At 40.0% G+C, this 19,471-nt stretch overlaps 1 protein-coding gene across 1 annotated transcript; it reads left to right on the top strand.

Annotated features, from left to right (window-relative positions):
* The first annotated feature begins 1,182 nt into the window (after nt 1-1,182).
* Nucleotides 1,183-16,603, top strand: TMCO5A (transmembrane and coiled-coil domains 5A). The gene is made up of 11 exons (XM_006778170.1): nt 1,183-1,277; nt 1,685-1,834; nt 2,261-2,384; nt 2,936-2,986; nt 4,009-4,080; nt 7,625-7,681; nt 8,321-8,380; nt 8,814-8,878; nt 9,991-10,048; nt 12,325-12,365; nt 16,405-16,603. The coding sequence occupies exons 1-11, from the start codon at nt 1,183-1,185 to the stop codon at nt 16,601-16,603; spliced, it is 972 nt and encodes a 323-aa protein (XP_006778233.1).
* Nucleotides 16,604-19,471: the final 2,868 nt, after the last annotated feature.

The following is a 19,471-nucleotide window of genomic DNA, read 5'->3' as shown; positions in this document are numbered from 1 at the left end:
TTTGTAGCTTTGTCTCCCCCGAGTAATGGTGACTGCCAGATATCACCTCTGTATCTTTACCCCCTGTCACAGGGATGAGCAGCAGCATGTGCCTACCACTCAGGGGAAAAAATACCTCCATAGTTCTAGTTCTCAGGGTTGAATACAATGTGCTCTGTAGCCCAGCACTCACCACTACAGCCTCTTCTGGGGCCCACTGCAAGCTCTGAGAGGGGACGGGGAGCGAACTCTGGGTGGATGAAGGGAGGTGGCCAGGCTCCTTGGCTTTGTTTTTCTGTCTGGCAATGGCAGCTGCCAGACAATCACAGTAACCTCTCTGCTCTGTCTCCACTTGGGCCATGGGTTTACACAGCGTGCACGGATCACTCTGGCAGAGCTCACAGTGTCACCTTGCTTCTCTAGGCTCAGGAAGTGCAGGAAGCAACCTGGTTCTTCTCCTCTCCCAAGACCCACAGTGAGCTACAGGCTGTGTCAGTCAGTGGCACTGTCCACGCTTCTCCCTGCCCTCCTCCCTGGCTCACTCCCACTCACCCACCTTCAGAAGTTTCAGTGCGCCTGTGTCTCAGACATGTTTGTGTGTTGAGCAGGAAATCCTTTGTTGAATTATAGCTGTTTAAATTGTTGTAACTTTAAGGGGAGAGAATAGGGGAACCTCTCACACCGCCATTCCTCTGATTCCAATGTTTGCATTCTTGAAAATGAATGATTCGGTCATATTGTGTGCTCAATGGCGTGATTTCCCATGGTAGCTCTTAAGCTTTCTAGTAGGCAATGGAGAATATTTGAGATGGAAGGGAGGGAAAGACTAAAGCCCTACCTGCTGGTGGAAACCTCTTGTGGCTCTGCACAGAGCTGGGCCCAACCATATGTGATGTGCCAGCTGCCTGGATAAAAGTACTCAATAAAAGTGTATTACATGAGCAGATGTTTGTGAAAAATGTGTATGAGAAAGCATTCTCTTCAATGCACTAGGACAGTGGTCGGCAAACTCATTAGTCAACAGAGCCAAATATCAACAGTACAGTGATTGAAATTTCGTTTGAGAGCCAAATTTTTTAAACTTAAACTATATAGGTAAGTACATTGTGATTAACTTCATTAGGGTACTCCTAAGGCTTAGGAAGAGCCACACTCAAGGGGCCAAAGAGCCGCATGTGGCTCGCGAGCCGCAGTTTGCCGACCATGGCACTAGGAGATTTAGGGAAGCAAAGCTTCTACAATCAGAGTGGAGCACTCTGGAAGAAACAGCTTGGGGGAAGAGCTCCATTGCTGGCTGAGTTTGTAGAGCATGATTAAGAAATATAATTTCTGCCAAAACCGGTTTGGCTCAGTGGATAGAGTGTCGGCCTGCGGACTGAAAGGTCCCAGGTTCGATTCCGGTCAAGGGCATGTGCCTGGGTTGCGGGCATATCCCCAGTGGGAGATGTGCAGGAGGTAGCTGATCGATGTTTCTCTGTCGTCGATGTTTCTAACTCTCTGTCTCTCTCCCTTCCTCTCTGTAAAAAATCAACAAAATATATTTTTTAAAAAAAAGAAATATAATTTCTGAAGAATGAGAAATAAAAGGCTTGCTCCCAGAAAGAGTGATATTGATGAATTACGGGCCTACTAGATACCCCTTTAGCCCAAAGTTTATTGATCTTAAGATAACTGGCCCTTGTTTATTTGGGGGCTGAGCCTATAGGTCAAAGAAAGTGGAAATCTTAAGACTGGCCCAGTCAAAGAGGAACATTAACAGTTTGAACATGGACCTTGAAAAGGATATGCAGAGAATAGACGAAGCAAATCAGGAACTTCTCCTCAAAATCCACGAGAAGGAAGATGAGATTCAGAGGTGAGTGTGAGGGTTTCATATGCAACACTCCCAATCCAAAAAGAGGGGAGAAGGGTGAAGAAGAGAAACAATTAAATTTACCAGCTTGCTCTAGAGACCTCTACCTTGTTTAGCTAAAACTTTCTTCTTCATTCTTGGGCATTTCTCTTTGGCTTATGCCCTGAAATATAATAAGTTTCTAGCAGATTTCTAAGAGACCAGGTGACATTTACCTGAGTAGCAAGAACATTGTGTGTTTGACTTGGAAAGCAGGGGAGTGTTACTTTGCCTACCTTTAAAGTGAATCTGATTCTAAGGATCCAGGAGAGAAGGGTTCTAAACTTGAGATCTGTATTTATTGTCATTGATGTACCCTTAAAACTGCTATCTGTGTTTTATCAGTTCTGAAACTGCCAGCTTCTCACCGTTTGTGCTTGTGCCATTCAGGCTGGAAAGTGAGGTCACTCAGACCAGAGATTCGGCAGACGATGAGGAGTGGGAAAAGGAAAACTGCACCACACTAGAAAGGGAAGGAGCCTTGCAGGAGCTGGGAGAAGAAACAGACAGACTTGTAAGCTAGGAGCTGGGGGGAGCTATTTGATAAGTTTTATTCCTCATCCTGTCCTTCATCAGTTGTCAGAAAAGCGAGTCCTCCCTTTTTGTATTCAAAGAAGAGTCAACTGAAAAGTCATTAAAGACAAAGAACATAGTATATGCATAGCCCGTGGAAATAGACAACTGTGGTGATGGCCAGAAGAAGGGGGTGTGGGGGTTGGGTGAAGGTGGGTAAAGGGAGTGGGGGGTATAGGACAGCTGTAATAGTGTCATCAATAAATTTGAAAAAGAAGAACTAAAAGTATTTAATTAAAACAAAAAAAGTCATGGCAGAATGGGTTCATGCATGGAAAGGGATGTGTGGAAAGCAGAGTTTCTTTGATAACATTTAATATTGGTAGGCCCTACATGTGGGCGTCTCTGTCCCTGGAAAGTTGGTGGGTATATATTGAGATCACAGGTGCTTTATGAGGCAAGGTAGAGTTACTGCAGGATGGAGAATAATCCACTGAATAAAGAAGGATGGTGGTATATACATGCACACTTACACTCTACCTCTTTCAACAGGAAAGGAAGAATGAGACTCTGGTCCACAGTATAGAAGAACTTCAAAGAAAGGTGGGATGGAGTTCTGTGTTCTCCAGTGTCCCCACACCATTCCCAGTCAACAAAGAGGCAACGAGGGAAAATCATTATAGAGGAACCCAGATGTCAGGGAGGCCTGAGCTTGGGGGGGTGAGGGGGGAGGAACTACTCCTGCTTCACTCTCCTGAGGCTGAGCTTCATGACCTAAATGCCATCGATTCTCCCTGGAAGCACCAGGTGAGAGCAGCGGGTGGGATATCCAAGGTATTCAGTGATCCCATGGATTCTTCATTCTACCACAGAATATGAATTCCAACAGACTCTCTGTTGAAGTAATTGGCTGGAGCCTTTGCGGTGAAGTTAATTTTACGTTCAATAGAGACTTTTAAAAAACAAATTCCAAGAATTCCCTTTCCCTTGTCCAGGCATTCCCTCTACCCCAACTTCTACTCAGAGTTCAGTGGATTTCCTATGATTATCCTATTTTATGACCCACGCCTGCAACCCTGAGTGACGCAAAATTGGGTTTAGGGAAGTACTGGTGTTTTGAGTGGACTCTAGCTCTGGTGGCTAAGACTAGTGAGAAGATCAAAGTAGAATTAAGGTGTTCCTGTGTATCCACCAAGGGACCATCTCCTGGTAGTTTGTTTGTTTGTTTGTTGTTATTGTTTTGTTAAACCTCACCTGAGGACATTTTTTTCCATTGATTTTTATAGTGGAAGGGTGGGGGAGAGACGAGAGAGAGAGAGAGAGAGAGAGATCGACATGAGAGAGACACATCGATTGTTGCCTCCCATATATGCCCTGACCTGGGCCAGGATTGAGCCATAACTGAAGTACATGTCCTTGGCCAGAATCAAACTCGCAACCTTTCAGACTGTGGGCTGCTGCTCTAACCACTTGACCAAACCAGCTAGACCTCTTGCAGTTTTTTTATCAAGACCAAGTTACTGGCCCCCACACCTCAGAAAATGCCTTTGTCTTCTATAGCTTTTAATTTGATGTATTTTTGTTTATTTGAAATGCTTTATTATTATTATTATTTGAAACCATAGCTTACAAGAAAATCACCTAAAGCAACCAGGTCTGAAAAGGGCAATCTAGAGGGAACCCCAGAAGAGTCAAAGGTAAACAAAAAAACTATTTTAAATGGGTTTGGGGTATGTGACTAGGAAATAAGCCTTCAAGTGGAAACAATTACCAAGGTTGGAATGAATTGTTTGTAGTTTTAGTCCCTGTCAAGCTTAAGACAGAGCCGTTAGTAAGAATTTTCATATTTTGTTCTCACTTCCATCAGGAAAAGTAGAACACAAATACATATATAACATTGGAGGTAAAGTCTGTAGTTTAAATCCTGGCCCCGGCATTCAGTGTGGTTGATGTATGAAGTTGGGCAATTTATTCGGTTACTGCCAGCTTCGATTTGAAGATTGAATGAGGTTGTGTATATAAAAATTTGTGTGGATAAAATATTTTTCCCTTTTTTGGAGGGCAAAAACTTTAAAAAGACACATAATTTTAAGGTCATTATTTAAAAGTCTGACTGAAATATATGTATGAATCCAGAGGCAGAACTAGGATTTGTAAATCTACTATGCATTAGACAGTTCACACACCTTGTTAATAATTCCAATCCAGAAAGAATTTGTTCAATTGTTCACTTAAATATTTAGTAACCTACAATAGAATACTATGCAGCTATAAAAAAGAAGGAGCTTTTACCCTTTGCAACAGCCTGGATGAACCTGGAGAGCATTATGCTAAGCAAAATAAGCCAGTTAGCAAAAGACAAATATCACATGATCTCACTTATATGTGGAATCTAATGAACAAAATAAACTGATGAACAAAATAGGTCCAGAAGCATGGAGGCATGGAACACACTTAACAGATCTCCGTGGGGAAGGGGATGGAGGGGCCAGGAAGTGATTAACCAAAGATCATATATACACACATATATGCATAACCCATGGACACAGACAATAGTATGGGGAAGGCCTGGGGTGGGGCAGGGGTTGGGTTGAGGGGAGCAAAAAAGGAGAAAATGAGGACTATCTGTAATACTGACAACAATAAAAAGAAAAGAAAAATCCACCCTTCCATCCACATCTCAGTTTGCTTTATTTACTTGGCGTGATAAGGCTTTGTTATTTTCTGAGCATGGCGAAAGTATTCCCATTGTCTTTATCAGTGATTCACAGGCGGTGATGGCCACAGGTGCATTTGTTTTAACCTCATTTGTATTACCTTTCTATTCTGAGTTCAATAAATAGTTCCATAATTTCAAACCAATGTTTCTAATTTACACCTTTCTTTACTATATTTAACGAAAAAGGTAGAAACATTAATACATATATCTTTCTGTTTAACTGCTATTAAAATTTAAAAAAATTAATTTCCAGGGGGCGCCGAGTAATATTTTTTCTGGAAAGGGGGCGGTAGGCCAAATAAGTTTGGGAACCACTGGTCTATATGATGTATATAGTGACCTCTACCTACTAAGCACATCACACAGGGCTTGGCATTTCTCTAATTTTGTTCCAAAGCTAAGTATCTGGGCACAACCACAACTATCTGATCAAAGATACAAGAAGAATTAAAGACTTATCTATTTTATTCAGAGAGCAGATAAAATTCTAAATACTTTCTGTAGAATTAGTCTTTGTCCTTGCCTGATCTAACTTCTCTTTAGTTTCTTAAACCCACACTTAAGCTCACACTGTATGTGTGAAATCTCCAAAGATATGAACACACCAAAAATAGAAACAGAAAATGAAAGAGCAGGGAATTACTCCCCTATCTTCTGTTGGCCAATTAGTGTTGATGACCTAAAAAAACACAAGAAGTTCAAATCTACCAAGTAAATTTGCTTGGCCATGCTTATCCAGGAAATTTATCTGGAAAGGAAGGAATCTGGAGCCTGCAGGTGTAGTGTACATTGGGAAGAAATTAGAGCTCAGACTAGAAAGGATCATGAAGCCCGTTGGCTTCCTTTGCTATATAACTACAGCAGTGAGGAGTTTTTCTTCCTTCTCTCCAGGACAAGTTTTTCTGACAGTAACCCAGCCAGAATCTAGAGGTGACACTTTAAGTCTGGCTGTGCCGGCTATGTTAGGTGAGCTGAGCTGATAGACAATAGATAGAGTTCCAGGCGTTGTCAGAACAATGGCTATTTTTTCCTGTCAATGATCAGCCCAGCCCTAAAGAGTTCTAGGGGATTATTAACTATTTGAATCATTCCCCTTTGCCCACCTGTGACTTAGAATTATCAGGCGATATCTCTAATTCTATGAAATATACAGCATGTCTTTTGTTTCTGGTCCTTTTGCATGTGGGTGATCAGTTCAGCAGTTTAATAGGATGCTTGCTTCAACTGCTTGTGACTCAGATCATTGTCTTGAAAATATAGCCCTTAGCACACTTGATTGTCTGGCCCTGGATGTAATTGATTGGAAGGGAAAGGAACTGTTAGAAGAGTACAGATGTGAAATAATGGTACCTAGATGAAAGTGAGAACAATAGAGCTGAAAAATAAAAGGAGGGATATGCAATCATGACTGCTCTAGCTACAGAATATACCACAACTGCATCCACTTCTCTCTATCTACTCCTACCACCTTTTTGCAAGGCACCATAGGCTTTCACACCACACTAGCCTCCTACCTAGTCTTCCTGCTTCTACTCTTACTCCTACGCAATGTTCCATGCATAGAAAAGTCCTCTTCAAAAACAAAAATCAGATTGTGTCTTTACTACTTCAAGATCTTTCTTGGCTTCTTGCTGCAATTAGTATAAAGAATCAAACTAATTTTAGAAATTATAAAAACCCCACATAATCTCATCCATATCTAACATTCCTCACCTCATTTTCTTCTTACCAGTCTCTCCCATGTTCCAGCCACATAACTTCTCCATACACACCAAACTATGCTACTTCACAGTCTTGGCCTTTGCTATAACTTCTGCATGGAACATGTTTCTTCCAGATATCCATTTGTGTAATATTTATCACTTAGACATCAGCTAAAATAGCATCTCATCAGAGAGGCCTCAGCCAACCACCTCTAATAGCTCTTACACCATCACTCATTCTCACCACATTACTGTTTTCATTTCCTTCATAGCACTGATCATTATCATGTCGACTTATTTGTTAGGTCCCCCAACTAGAATGTCAGCTCTGAGAGGCAAAGAGCCTATCAATCCTACCACCCCTGTACCCTCAGTGCTCCCCCTGTCCCCTTCCTGTCACTCCAGCATAGTGGCCAATATAGAATTGGCTTTCAACAAATATTTAAGGAAGGAAAAGAGGGAAGAAGGGATGCAGAAAGGGAGGAGAGCGTGAGCAATGCATTTATAAAAGGAAAAGGAATAGTGAAATTTTTCAAGATTGACGTTTTCCTTAGAAAAAAACTAAAAAGGAAGCTGAGAATTGAAGTTTAGTGGTGAATGCAGCACTGATGGGTGGAAGAGGTCGAAAGTTTAGAAAAGCAGGTCCCCAGACAGCTGCAAAGGATGCTGGATGATTTGGCTCCTCCATCAAAAAGACATCTGCAATCGAGCCTGATGGACTCCAGCCACCTGTGGGATAACCTTCGAGAGAGCATTTCAGAATGGGGTCCCCTCTGGTTTCCACTTCGCTGTATTACCAATCTCCTTTCCTTTCTACAGGCTAAGTTACAGCAGCTGGAAGCTTCCTGTGCTGACCAAGAGAGGAAGCTGACCAAGGTAACGGCAGGGATTTCAACGTCACTTCTCCCAAAGAAAGAGAAACCTGATCCTTGGTCAGTCCATCTAATGCATTCCTCAAAGGACTGAGTTCGAATAGGATTCCAGATCCAGACCATGAGGGGGCCAAGGAGGAGAGGATGAAGCAGTAATACAGTCCCCTGATACTTCTTTCTAACATTGCTACAGGGTACATTCCATAATCCATAAATTCAACATTAGTATCTATCTTTCTCCAACTGTTCCCAATTATTTCCCATTGGGATTGGAAAATACTTACTGCTTGTTTATCAAAAAAAAGAAAAAAAAAAAGAATGATGTTGCAGAAGTGAAGGGAACCAAGTTTGCTAAAGTAATTGTGGTGATAGAAATGTATTAGCCTCAGAAGCTACTGAGGTGGTTCATTCTATCCTAGTACAGTGTAAAAAAAAAAAAGGAGAAGAAGGAAGAAAGAAAGAAGGAAAAGAAAGATAGAAAGAAAGAAAGAAAGAAAGAAAGAAGAAAATGAGTACATACATACAGCTAAAATATACTTAGAACAATTCACATTTGGGGTCTTGATGTAGAACAAAACAAGCATACTCTTGTTCTTAAAGCAATTTACTGAGAGAATTTTAAAACTGAATTTTGGCTTCTCAGGTAATGGAAGACTTTGCATTTGTGGTCCAGCTCTGTGAAGACCAGGCCCTCTGCATAAAGGTACAGCTCCTAAGTAAAGGGCTAGCAACGGCTTTGATAAGGCACAGGATGAAATGTAACCAGGCCTTTCTAAGAATACTATCTCGAACAATTGTAACTCTTCAAGGTGGTATTACAAAAGACTTCAGGGCCCTTGAATCACCACCACTAGTATAGTTCTATTACTTCCATGGTCTCCCAACCTCTGTGCTCTTAAATTAATAATGAGCACTCTGCGTATTTATAATCCCTGTTACCCCAGGGTGCTGTCCAATGGTGAAGTGTAGTGAGAGATCAACAGTGGTGGGGTGGGGTGGGGGTGAGGAAAGCAGACAAAGGGGCAATAAGAATACCAAACGTTCATGTTACAATGTAATAATACATGCTTATTATGATTAGCAAAAGCATAAAGCTTCTCATTAGTAACTGTGGTTTCTTTTCTTTCCCTTTGAAGAAGTACCAGGAAACTTTGAAGAAAATAGAAGAAGAATTAGAGACTCGGTTCCTTGAGAGAGAAGTGTGAGCTTTGGCAAACCAAGGAACATCCTGGTTTTAGTGGTAACTCCATCTCAGCCCGGGTCAGAGCAAACATTTCTCTGACCAGTTCGTAGTTGGCACCGAGGGTGCCCCAAATCACAGCATTCCCCTGACAGTGATCTGGTGGACCTCCATTTAAACCACACCAACATTAAAGGGCGGGTCCTTCTCCCATGCTTCTTAAAAGACTTGAGAAACACATCTCCCCTTATACTTTTATCATATTATCAATTATTCAAGTTTACACTAAGGTAAGAACATATGCTTTAGAAAGGGTTATTGGTCAGTCACCTTGGTAAGTAGGATGCTCCTTATATATTACAGAAAATGCCTTAAAACTTAGTACCATCCTCACTTCCTCCAAATATATGGAAACTAAACCATATGGGATGAAAATGAAACTAATCCCTAGACACACATTCAATCTATCATAGTATAAAACTCAAACTCTATTAAACTATGAACATTAAAAATTAGAAATGAGGGGCAGGGGTGGGTGGAGGTGGAAGAGGATATAAGAGGGATACATGGTGATGGGGGGAAAATACAATTTAAAAAATAGAAATGATAAATAAGGGTCTAAATGGTGAGAAACCCAAACCGAAAATCTCACTTCCATTTCTTGACCCTCTTTATAAGTCAAATCTAAATTTAGTCAAGAAGTATTTCTGTTTATTAAATAGTTTGGAATCTTGGGAATCAAGGGAAGGAGACCAAAACTGCATCCGGCCTCTGAATAGCCCAAATACACACCATGGCTTGGGGGTAAGGGTACCAGGACTTGGAGATCCTCACCTCTAAAGGACACCTTCAAGATGGCCCAACTTCTTCCTGAGCATTAGCTATGGCCTGGCTTCTAAGCTAAGATCCTAGAACAGGGCTGCCCAAGAGAACTTTCTGTGCTATCCAATAGGTAGGACCTAGTCACCTACTGAGTTGTCACCGAGGAACTGATTTTTTAATTTAAATGTAAATATCTACATGTAGCTACAATAGTGGACAGCATAGCTTTAGGATCTAAAATTGCTCAGTAACCATAATATGAATATTGGAGTGTACTTTACTCAATCCCTATTTTGGTTCTTTTCCCCAAGATCAAAAGTCTTGAGCATGAGCTCTGCAAGCAAAGAGTATAACAGCCGAAATAACAAGGTAAGCACTCCGCTGTGCCTCAGCTTCTCTCAGTGCCATTGCCCCTCAAAGGAGTTTCCTAAATACCACCAGCCACCAATCATCTACCCATCTTCCCATATGTATTTTCCAAGAACGTTTACCAGACATCATTCCAAGACATTCCAAATCCAAGCAAGCAGAGAGGATGCTGAGGAACAATTGTCTTCATTCTTTTTGTAGACACACAAATGACATGTTCTGAAAGAAACTAGCCTAAGACCTAAGGGAATGCAGAATGGAAGCAAGAAGGAACATATAACTGAGGGTGCGCGCTATGGAGAGGAGGCCAGCACATGACACATACCCACTCATTCCTTCCATCTCCCACAAACACATACTCTTTCCTGATGATCCCAACATGGTCCTGAATCTTTTACAACACAGAGTATCAGGCATCTCCCACTGTCTAATCAGAGTTGGCCTGAGTTAAAACACAGGAAGTCATTGCTTCTTTATGTCTGTTTATATTTAACATCATGATGTCACCAGAATATACTAGCATGCAAATGTCTGAAGGAAATAGGAGTGGATATAAAGCGCCAGGCCTCTTGGCCCATGTGACATCTTGTAGCAGCAAGTACATAGGACAAAAAAATAAACTTTTTGGACTTTTGTAATTTATATTGTAATTACATAATTTGCTTTTGTAATTTATATTGGCTTTAGAGCCAAGGTTGGTATTCACCAGAAATGTTATGTTATGACATAGGGTCTTTATAATCTAAGAAAAGAGAACTTATCTGTTCCTTATAAACAAGTATTAATAATTAACCATTGAGCCCGAGTGGGTGTGGTTCAGTGATTGAGTGTCCACCTATGAACCAGGAGGTCACAGTTCGATTCCTGATCAGGGCACATGCCCAGGGTTGTGGGCTCTATCCCCAGCAGGGGATGTGCAGAAGGCAACCAATCAATGATTCTCACCATTAATATTTCTATTTCTTGCTCTCTCACTCTCCCTTCCTCTCTCTGAAATGAATAAAAACATATTTTAAAATAATAATCAACCATTGATTGCCCTTGTTTGGTTCTCCAGATGTTTAGATATATGTTAGACAATGTTCACAGTGGCCATGGTTCCCTTTGTCCTGAACAAGTGTCTCTGGCCCCAAGCTTGCATACCCTCAGCAAACAAATCTGAAATTAACCTCTCTAGAACCAAGCTTGGCATGCTCCCTGATGTGTCTCACCATCTACTACCAGTGGCTATCAGTGTTTCCCTCTGACCACCTATTAGAGGAAAAACAGTTGTCTTTATCAAGATTACCAATCCCATGATGGCTTGCTGACCTATGATGTTTGAGCAATCTTTATAGAGAGACTGCCTGTGCAACTGGCCAGCTAGCATGCCACTTGATCTCACTCCAGCTGTAACCAAATCTGTAACCCAGAAAGTTTCTAATTCCAGTTCTGTGAACCTCATTTCCCCCACTTTGAATGAATATAATTTCTGTACATATTTTTATTTTAAAAGTTAAAAGTAAAGTGAAATAACTAAGAAAATATTTTAGAATAGAGATACCACAGAAATTCAGGATCTATCCTCACCTTTACATTTTTATAACTTTTAAAATGTATCCCTTGGAATAAGTTTGTATGGTTTTCAAAGCCTGTAACTTCTCTAAGGATTACTGGCTAAAGAGAAGGTGAGGTTGCACCTGAAAGAGCCCAGAATCAGAACACCTGGTCTCTAGGAACACTGATCTTCGGCAACATGCTTTACCTTTCTATGCCTTCATTTATTCCTATCAGTATGTAAAAAGCAAACATAAAAGTTTATACATATATTTTTATCTTTAAAGTTTTCATTTGTTGCCCTTGCCTGTATGGCTCAGTGGTTGAGCATTGCCCCATGCACCTAAAGATCAACAGTTCTATTCTAGGTCAGGGCATATGGATTCACTTCCCAGTCATGGTGCATGTGAGAAGCAACTGATCAATGTTTCTCCCTCATCTCCAGTTATCACATACAATCACTTTCAATCAATCTCTCTCTCTCTCTCTCTCTCTCTCTCTCTTTCTCCGTCTTCTTTTCTCTCTCCCCTTTTCCTCTCTCTCTAAAAATCAGTAAAAACATTTTTACTATTCCATCTATCTATTTATGCATATTAAAATATAAGATATTACCTAAATACTGTGTAACATTAATTAATGTTCACTGAATATTATTCATAAATATATTGCCATCACAAAATATTATTTGACAGTGATGGTAGCTTCCAGAAATTGCTTATCAATGTTCCTTCTTCTCCCAGGTTAATTCTCTCCAAAATAAGGGAATGTGGTTCTGTAAAAGGTAAGTAAATATCTTTGAGTACACTTCCTGGAAAACTGGGAGTTCTGCTTAGCCATCCGGGCAGAAAGCAAAGTCTAGACAAGGAGAACCTTGTATAGACACACACATACACAAACAGTTAAGTCAACAGACTAATGTCATTAATGACTACATTTCTCAGTTCTAATGTTATAACTTCTTTGTTCAAAGGCAGTTACTAATCTCAACTTTCCAATATTAAAAAATAATGGCCTAATGGCTATCAGAAACAAGAATCATTCACCTAAAACAGATACAGCATATCTCCTCTTACTCCATTTTCCCTTTAACAATTTGAATTATCTTGATGTATCTAGTTCCCCAGTAACATCAGTAGATTGAAAATGGGGAGATCTTCATGCTTCTGTGGTTCATAAGCATGATGAATGGGTTTTCATGCTATTTTGTACAATATTCCTCCCTCAAACCTTGTTACAATGTCAGTACATTACCCCTCTGACATGGAAAAAATAGAAATGGGAGAGAACTTCTAAATGCAAGTTTACCACTGCCTAACAGCAAATAAAAGAAATGACTGTGAAAAGAGATAGCACCTAACACTATCCAGCCCATAAAAATTGCTCAAAAAATAGTTGTTAGACTAAATAAGAACTCAGGATTCAAACAACTGAGTGGATATTATTAGTTCTGATAACAAAGTAAAATTGGTATTCATGAAGCCCTTGCATTTCCAAGAAAAGGTCAAATTGTGTTCAATATAATCTGCTTAAGAAAGCATAAAGAAACATATATTCAAAGTGGTTTGAAATAGGATGTAAAAAGTGTTCCATCAAAATAGTTAACATAAAATTATTGGTACTTAAAGGTCAGCTTCAATTGTCTGGAAATTTTCATACCAGATAAGTGATGCATTACTTATTTTGATATCTCTAAATATAAAGTTTCCTGAGCAACTAGCAGAATTTCTTCACCTATACTTTAATACTAGTACCCAGCCTGGAATTGCCTGCACAATTTACAATAGCTAAGATCTGGAAACAGCCCAAGTGTCCATCAGTAGATGAGTGTATAAAAAAGCTGTGGTACATTTACATCATGGAATACTATGCAGCTATAAAAAAGAATCTCTTACCCTTTGAGACAGCATGGAGAGACCTGAGAGAGTATCATGCTAAGTGAAATAAGTCAATCAGAGAAATACAAGTACCACATGATCTCACTCATATGTGGAATCTAATAAAATAAAATGATGAATGGAGTGGATCCAGAGACATGGAAGCATGGAACAGAATGTGGAATCTCGGAGAGAAGGTGGGGAGGGCAGGTAGCAGGGAGGTAATAAACCCAGGCCCTGTGCCCAGCACAGACTCAGACACATAGAAGGCACTCAATTCCTACTTGCAAAATTACAACACACTTTCTTTATGTCCTGATTTAAAATAAACATTAAAAGGTACTTCTTTTGGGGGGGGTGCAGCAGAGGGCAATGGGGTAAAGGGGGACATATGTAATACTTTCAACAGAGAGTTGGTATCCAGAAGAGAACCTCACAACATCCTACTAGTCAAGTTCATCACATCAAACTATAAATGTCTTTCCTCTTGTTCTGCTCAGACATCCTGTGGAGCACTGACTCAAGAGATAAGAAAGCTAGGTTATTCCTAGGATTTTCCCTGGAAATGTCATCCCTGAGATGTCATCGCAAAACCTTCTCATGGATGTTATATCCAGCTTCAGGGAGAGTGGTGGGAAGAGGCTTGTAAAGGGCATCTGATTCTAATTCTGACCAAGATGCTGTATTAGAATGGATCCTGGATCCTGTCACCAAGATTAACTCTACAGGAAAACGTTAAAAGCTGGTGGGGAAGGACTGTTTTTCACTGTGGGTGAAAGTGGGGAGTGAATTTGTCCTGGGGCAGAGGGAAACCCAGCACAGGTAGATAAGGGTAATACAAAAACAATGGAAGTTTCCCCCTGCAAATCGTATCAAAACCACAGGTGCAAAATAATACATCAGTTAAAGAAGAAATAAAGGATATCATAGTGAAATTTATAAAAATTTATCAGGAAATATTAAAGGTAACATGAGTGAAAAAAAGAGAAATTTCATAGTTATGGATAGGAGGCCTTAACATAATAAAGATATCAATTGTCTCCAAGTGATTAATAGAGTCAATTCAACTCCAAACTCCCCAAAAGATTTTTCATGTACTTGAATAAAGTTCTAAAAAATACTGTATATGGGAGAGTAAGGATTAAAAATAACCTGGGCAATTTTAAAGAAGAGCAAGGCGTGGGGAACACGCCCTTCCAGGAATTACTATGAAGCTACAGCAATTATGATTGTGTAGTTTTGTCACAGGACTTAGAAAATTGACCAATGAAATAAAACAAAAAGCTCTGAAACAGTTCACTTATAGGACATTGATATGTGACAGCGATTGTATGTCAGAGGGCAAAGGAAGAATTGTTCTATAAATATGGCAAGGAGAAAATGGTTATCCAGATTTATAAAATAAGATCAGATTATTACTGTACAGTATATACCAAAAGCAAGTCCAGATGGGTTGAGGATTTAAATGTCAAAAAAACAAACAAAAATGGGCATTATCTACTGCCGCAAAAAAGAAAAAGAGAGAGAGAACTCATGGACATGGACAACAGTGTGGTGATTGTGGGGGTGGATGGAAGTGGAAGAGGGCATAGAGGGGATAAATGATGATGGCAAAAATAAAATAAAATAAGATAAAATAAAATAAATAAAACAAAACAAAATAAATATTTTCAAAAGAAAAAAAAATGACTCCAAAACTTAGTGGCTTCAAACAACAAACATTTGTTACTTCACAGTTTCTATGGGTCAGGAATTTGTGAACCACCTAGTTGATGGTTCTAGCTCAGGGTCTCTTAGGAGGTTATGGTTAAGATGTTGGCCAAAGTCATTGAAGACTTAGCTGGGACTAGGGGGTCAACATTTAAGGCAATTTATACACACACCTGGCAAATTTTGTTGGTTGTTGGCAAGAGATCTTAGTTCCTCGTCTCGTGGACCTCTCCCAGGGCTGATTGTGTGTCCTCCCGGCATGACTGCTGGCTCCCTCCTAAGAGTAAAGAGGAAGCTGCACTGTCTTCAGCGTGCAGTCTAGGAAGTCACACCCTGTCACTTCCACAATATTCTCTTCTTTGGAAACAAGTCATTGAGTCCAGTCCGCATTCCAATGGAGGGGAATCTCCTGAAGGGAAAAATATCAAAGAATTTGTGGACATATTTTTAAACTACCATAAACTCTTAATAAAATAGTGTCTGTTAGGTCTTCAGGTAGGGAATGATTTTATTTTTTAAACAAGACACAAAAAGCACTGATTCTAATTAAAGAAAGGGCTGATAAACTAGACTTTATTAAAATTAATAATTTCTGTTCTTTCATACGTTAGAGCAAGTGAAAGTTATAAAGTAGAGGGAAAATACTAAAATACACACAATGGAAAAGGATGTATATCAGATATAAAGGACTCCTATAATTAATAAGAAAGCCCAGACAACCTACTAGGTCAACAGGCAAGAGAAAGCACATAACACCAATAAGCCTATGATCATATGTTCAGCATAATTGTTCATCAGAAAAATAAAAACCAAGACTATGCTAAGGCATTACTTTACATCCATTTGATTGACCAATTTTTTTTTAATTTGATCATATTAAGTGTTGGGGGGATGCAGATTCACAAAAAAATATATCTTGCTGGTGGGGTATAATTTGGTACCACTACTTTGTAAAACAATTTTTGGAAACATACATACATACATACATACATAAATAAATAAATGAACAAAATTTCAGACAGTGAGAAATACTAGAACAAAGTAAAACCCAGTGATAGGAGAGGGTAGCTATGGGTAGGGGCTGCCTTTATAAGGGATTGTTGAGAATAAAAGCAGCAATGAGTGGGAGACATCTGACTACCCAGAAGAAGCTAGACATGCCTTTACATATGACTTATTATTTTGTTCCAGGTTTTCAAACCTCTGGTTAACAGGTTCTTGGCTTTCTCTTTTCAGGATTTTCCGATACTCCTTTTTCATCACCCTGTTTTTCATCAGACTTCTGGGCTACTTGTTTTTCCATATAAGTTTTATAAATCCAGATGTACTTATCAACGTACTGCCCAAGATACTGAGCAGGGGCATCTTGTGGAAGCTAAGAAGCTTCCTGTTTCCATCTCTCACGCTTGAGACAGAGGACATGCTACCCCACTGACCCCCAGGAAATATCCTTGAGCAAAAGAAGCAAGTGGTGTCCGTCTAGGAGACAGCAGAACTTGAGGAGGGAAAAGGTTTTCTTCCGTTTTCCCCTTGAGGTTTGCCTACCTGATTACCTTTCCTCCCCATGCTGTCTTTCCAAGATTGACCTTGCCCAGTAAAGAGCTCTGTCAATAGATGTCTGTGGCTGTATGGATAAGCTAAACAATACCAGACAGTAAACGAACTAGACCATTTTTAGAACATTATCATGGAGGCTGAGCAAAGTTAGAGTTTATCAATTCTTCTAGTGAATGTTAACAATCTAAGAAACTGGATCCCTGCAATGCAGAAGATTGCTTACTACTTACATTAGCACTCTTTGGTTGCGAGTGATCTTAGTGACCAACACTAAGTGGCCATCTCCTCATTTATAAAGATGATTTATAAATTTATATCAAAAAATATTATTGCCTCATGGAACTAAAAGTCTGGGGCTTCAGGTATGGTTGGATTCAGAAGCCTCAAAGCAATGTTATTGGGTTTCATCTCTCTCCTCTCTCTTTGAATGGGCATTCTCCTCTTAGAGACAAGATGTCCTTGGGAAGGTAGGAAGGAAGGACAGATAAATCACATGCATACATGATGAGTCCCACAATGGAAACAATTGAGGAGGGATTCCCATGCCTATCTATGTTCAATAGGTGAGATCAGATCCATGTAGTATGCTAGTCTGAGACAGGAAATGACATACCAAGCACTAAGTCAGCTGACCGTGTGTTAGCAAAGCCATTCTTTGCTGAAAGACTAAAAGTATCTTCTACCCAAGATGAATAATTTAAGTAGAAGCGACCAAATAGAAGTAACTAAAATAGAAGTAATCAAATAGAAATGCCAAACAATTGAGCAACTTTTCTAATCTGGTAAATTTCATGTAATGAGTAAATCCCTAACTCCTGGTTTCAGAGAACACCAAAGCTGTGTCTGTGTGCGTAGAGTAATGCACAAATACCTGTAGGCTGACAATACAATGAACTCTGAGTTATTTACCCAGCACCCTACATGGAAATACCCTCCATAATGTCAATAAGATCTACATTCCCCCCACCACTTGTTCCTGTAATGAATGGCAGTGGAATTCTGGGATCCAGTGGCTCCTGGCAGCTCCTTTCCATGGGGTGGCCAATGCTGCATTAAAATGGACTATATTCTTGATGGAAGGGAAAGATAAGGTGTGGCCAGCTTCCATTTACCAACGTCCTGCCACATGATAGAGAAGAAATGCGTGCCCTCTAAACCAGGGGTCCTCAAACTTTTTAAAAAGGGGACCAGTTCACTGTCCCTCAGACCGTTGCAGGGCCGAACTATAGTAAAAAAAAAAAAAAAAACTATGAACAAATTCCTATGCACACTCCACATATCTTATTTTGAAGTAAAAAAACAAAACGGGAACAAATACAATATTTGTATTTGCATGTGGCCCGCGGGTCATAGTTTGAAGACCCCTGCTCTAAACTCATGAACTGAAACTGGGAATCATGAAAGAAAACGCAGTTTCACACACTGAAGCTTCAGAGTCTTTTAAGAAAACTTTTAAAAATGTTTCCTTTCATGCCTATTTCATTACTCATCACTATATTTTCTTTGCTGTAGCTAAGTAGAATGATGCTGAGAAAACAGCTCAAAAGTTACTGTAGAGAATGCAAATCCCTACTGCAGGCTTAAAATCCTCAGAATTCTCCTCTTTGTTGTTTAAGGTAAAGGAAAAGACTGACTGTGGTTTGGGGTCACACCCAGAATACAGTAGTTGAGAGTGAGAATTCAGAGCGCAGATGTCTGCTCAGAAGGTGAGGAGGGCCAGCAATAAAAATAAAAAATAAATCTAACCTGTTCCCAGAAGGTAGAGAAAGTTAGCAAAACAGCTTCCCCCATGTAACATCATTACTATAGAAAATGATTCTGTGGCCTTTGAAAATAAAAGATGAAAAAAAAAAAGATTCTGTGGTATTTTAGATGGTTTTGTTTAAAAAAAAAGGAGGAAGAGAAGGCTGGGGAAGGCAAGGGGGGAAGAAAGAAAGAGAAAAGAAAAGGAAAGAAGAATATGTTGATCCCTTATTGGTATAAACTTTGAATGAACTGTTTTCTATGACAGCCTCCTTGAAGTGGTTTAAATTTTTTAATGACATAATACTGAGAAGTGGAGGTCTTCTAAAGGCAACGTTCAATGGTTGAAATCACTGTTTTAAGCTTTCTGTCGGAACTTCCAGATTGGTGACATGTGGAGATTTGGGGGCAGTGATGTGGTCAGGGGGGCATGGAAGCTCCTTCCCTTTCCCCATACCTCGCATCTCTTCCATTTGTCTGCTCCCGAGTTAAATTTTTATAACAAACCAGTAACCTCGAAAAAATAAAAATAACAATAAAAAATAATAAAAATTATTTCTGCTGTCTGGCTGGCATGGCTCAGTGGTTGAGCATCAACCTATGAACCAGGAGGTGGAGGTTTGATTCCCAGTCAGGGCATATGCCGGGGTTGCAGGCTCCATTTCCAGTGTGGGGTGTGCAGCAAGCAGCCAATCAATGATTCTCTCTCATCATTGATGCTTCTATCCCTCCCTCCCTCGCCCTTCCTCTCTGAAATCAATTTTTAAAATATTTTAAAAGTTATTTCTGCTAAGAAGCAAAACTAATAGGAGCTCTTCTGTGTTTGCAGGGAGAAGTGTGAGGGCAGCATTCACAGGCAGCACGGGGTCAGCGCCTGCCTAGAAACTAGAGTAGGGAGGTAAGCTGCTGCTGGCGGGGCTGTCTTGCTTCTGCTGAGTATTTACAGCTGAGACGGGCTACAGGTGCCAGCAGCTGGCCTCCCCGTGTCCTAATGGTTGCAGAC

This window comes from Myotis davidii, unplaced genomic scaffold, assembly GCF_000327345.1.
Source record: "Myotis davidii unplaced genomic scaffold, ASM32734v1 scaffold46, whole genome shotgun sequence".
Classification (NCBI taxonomy): Eukaryota; Metazoa; Chordata; class Mammalia; order Chiroptera; family Vespertilionidae; genus Myotis; species Myotis davidii.
This window is presented reverse-complemented; position numbering and strand designations above follow the sequence as displayed.

Bases quoted from the DNA above. Each gene is read 5' to 3' on its own strand.
- TMCO5A (XM_006778170.1), top strand. From the start codon at position 1,183: ATGGCACTAGGAGATTTAGGGAAGCAAAGCTTCTACAATCAGAGTGGA. The intron at 1,835-2,260 runs GTGAGTGTGAGG...TGTGCCATTCAG, and splicing joins AAGGAAGATGAGATTCAGAG to GCTGGAAAGTGAGGTCACTC. The intron at 10,049-12,324 runs GTAAGCACTCCG...TTCTTCTCCCAG, and splicing joins ATAACAGCCGAAATAACAAG to GTTAATTCTCTCCAAAATAA.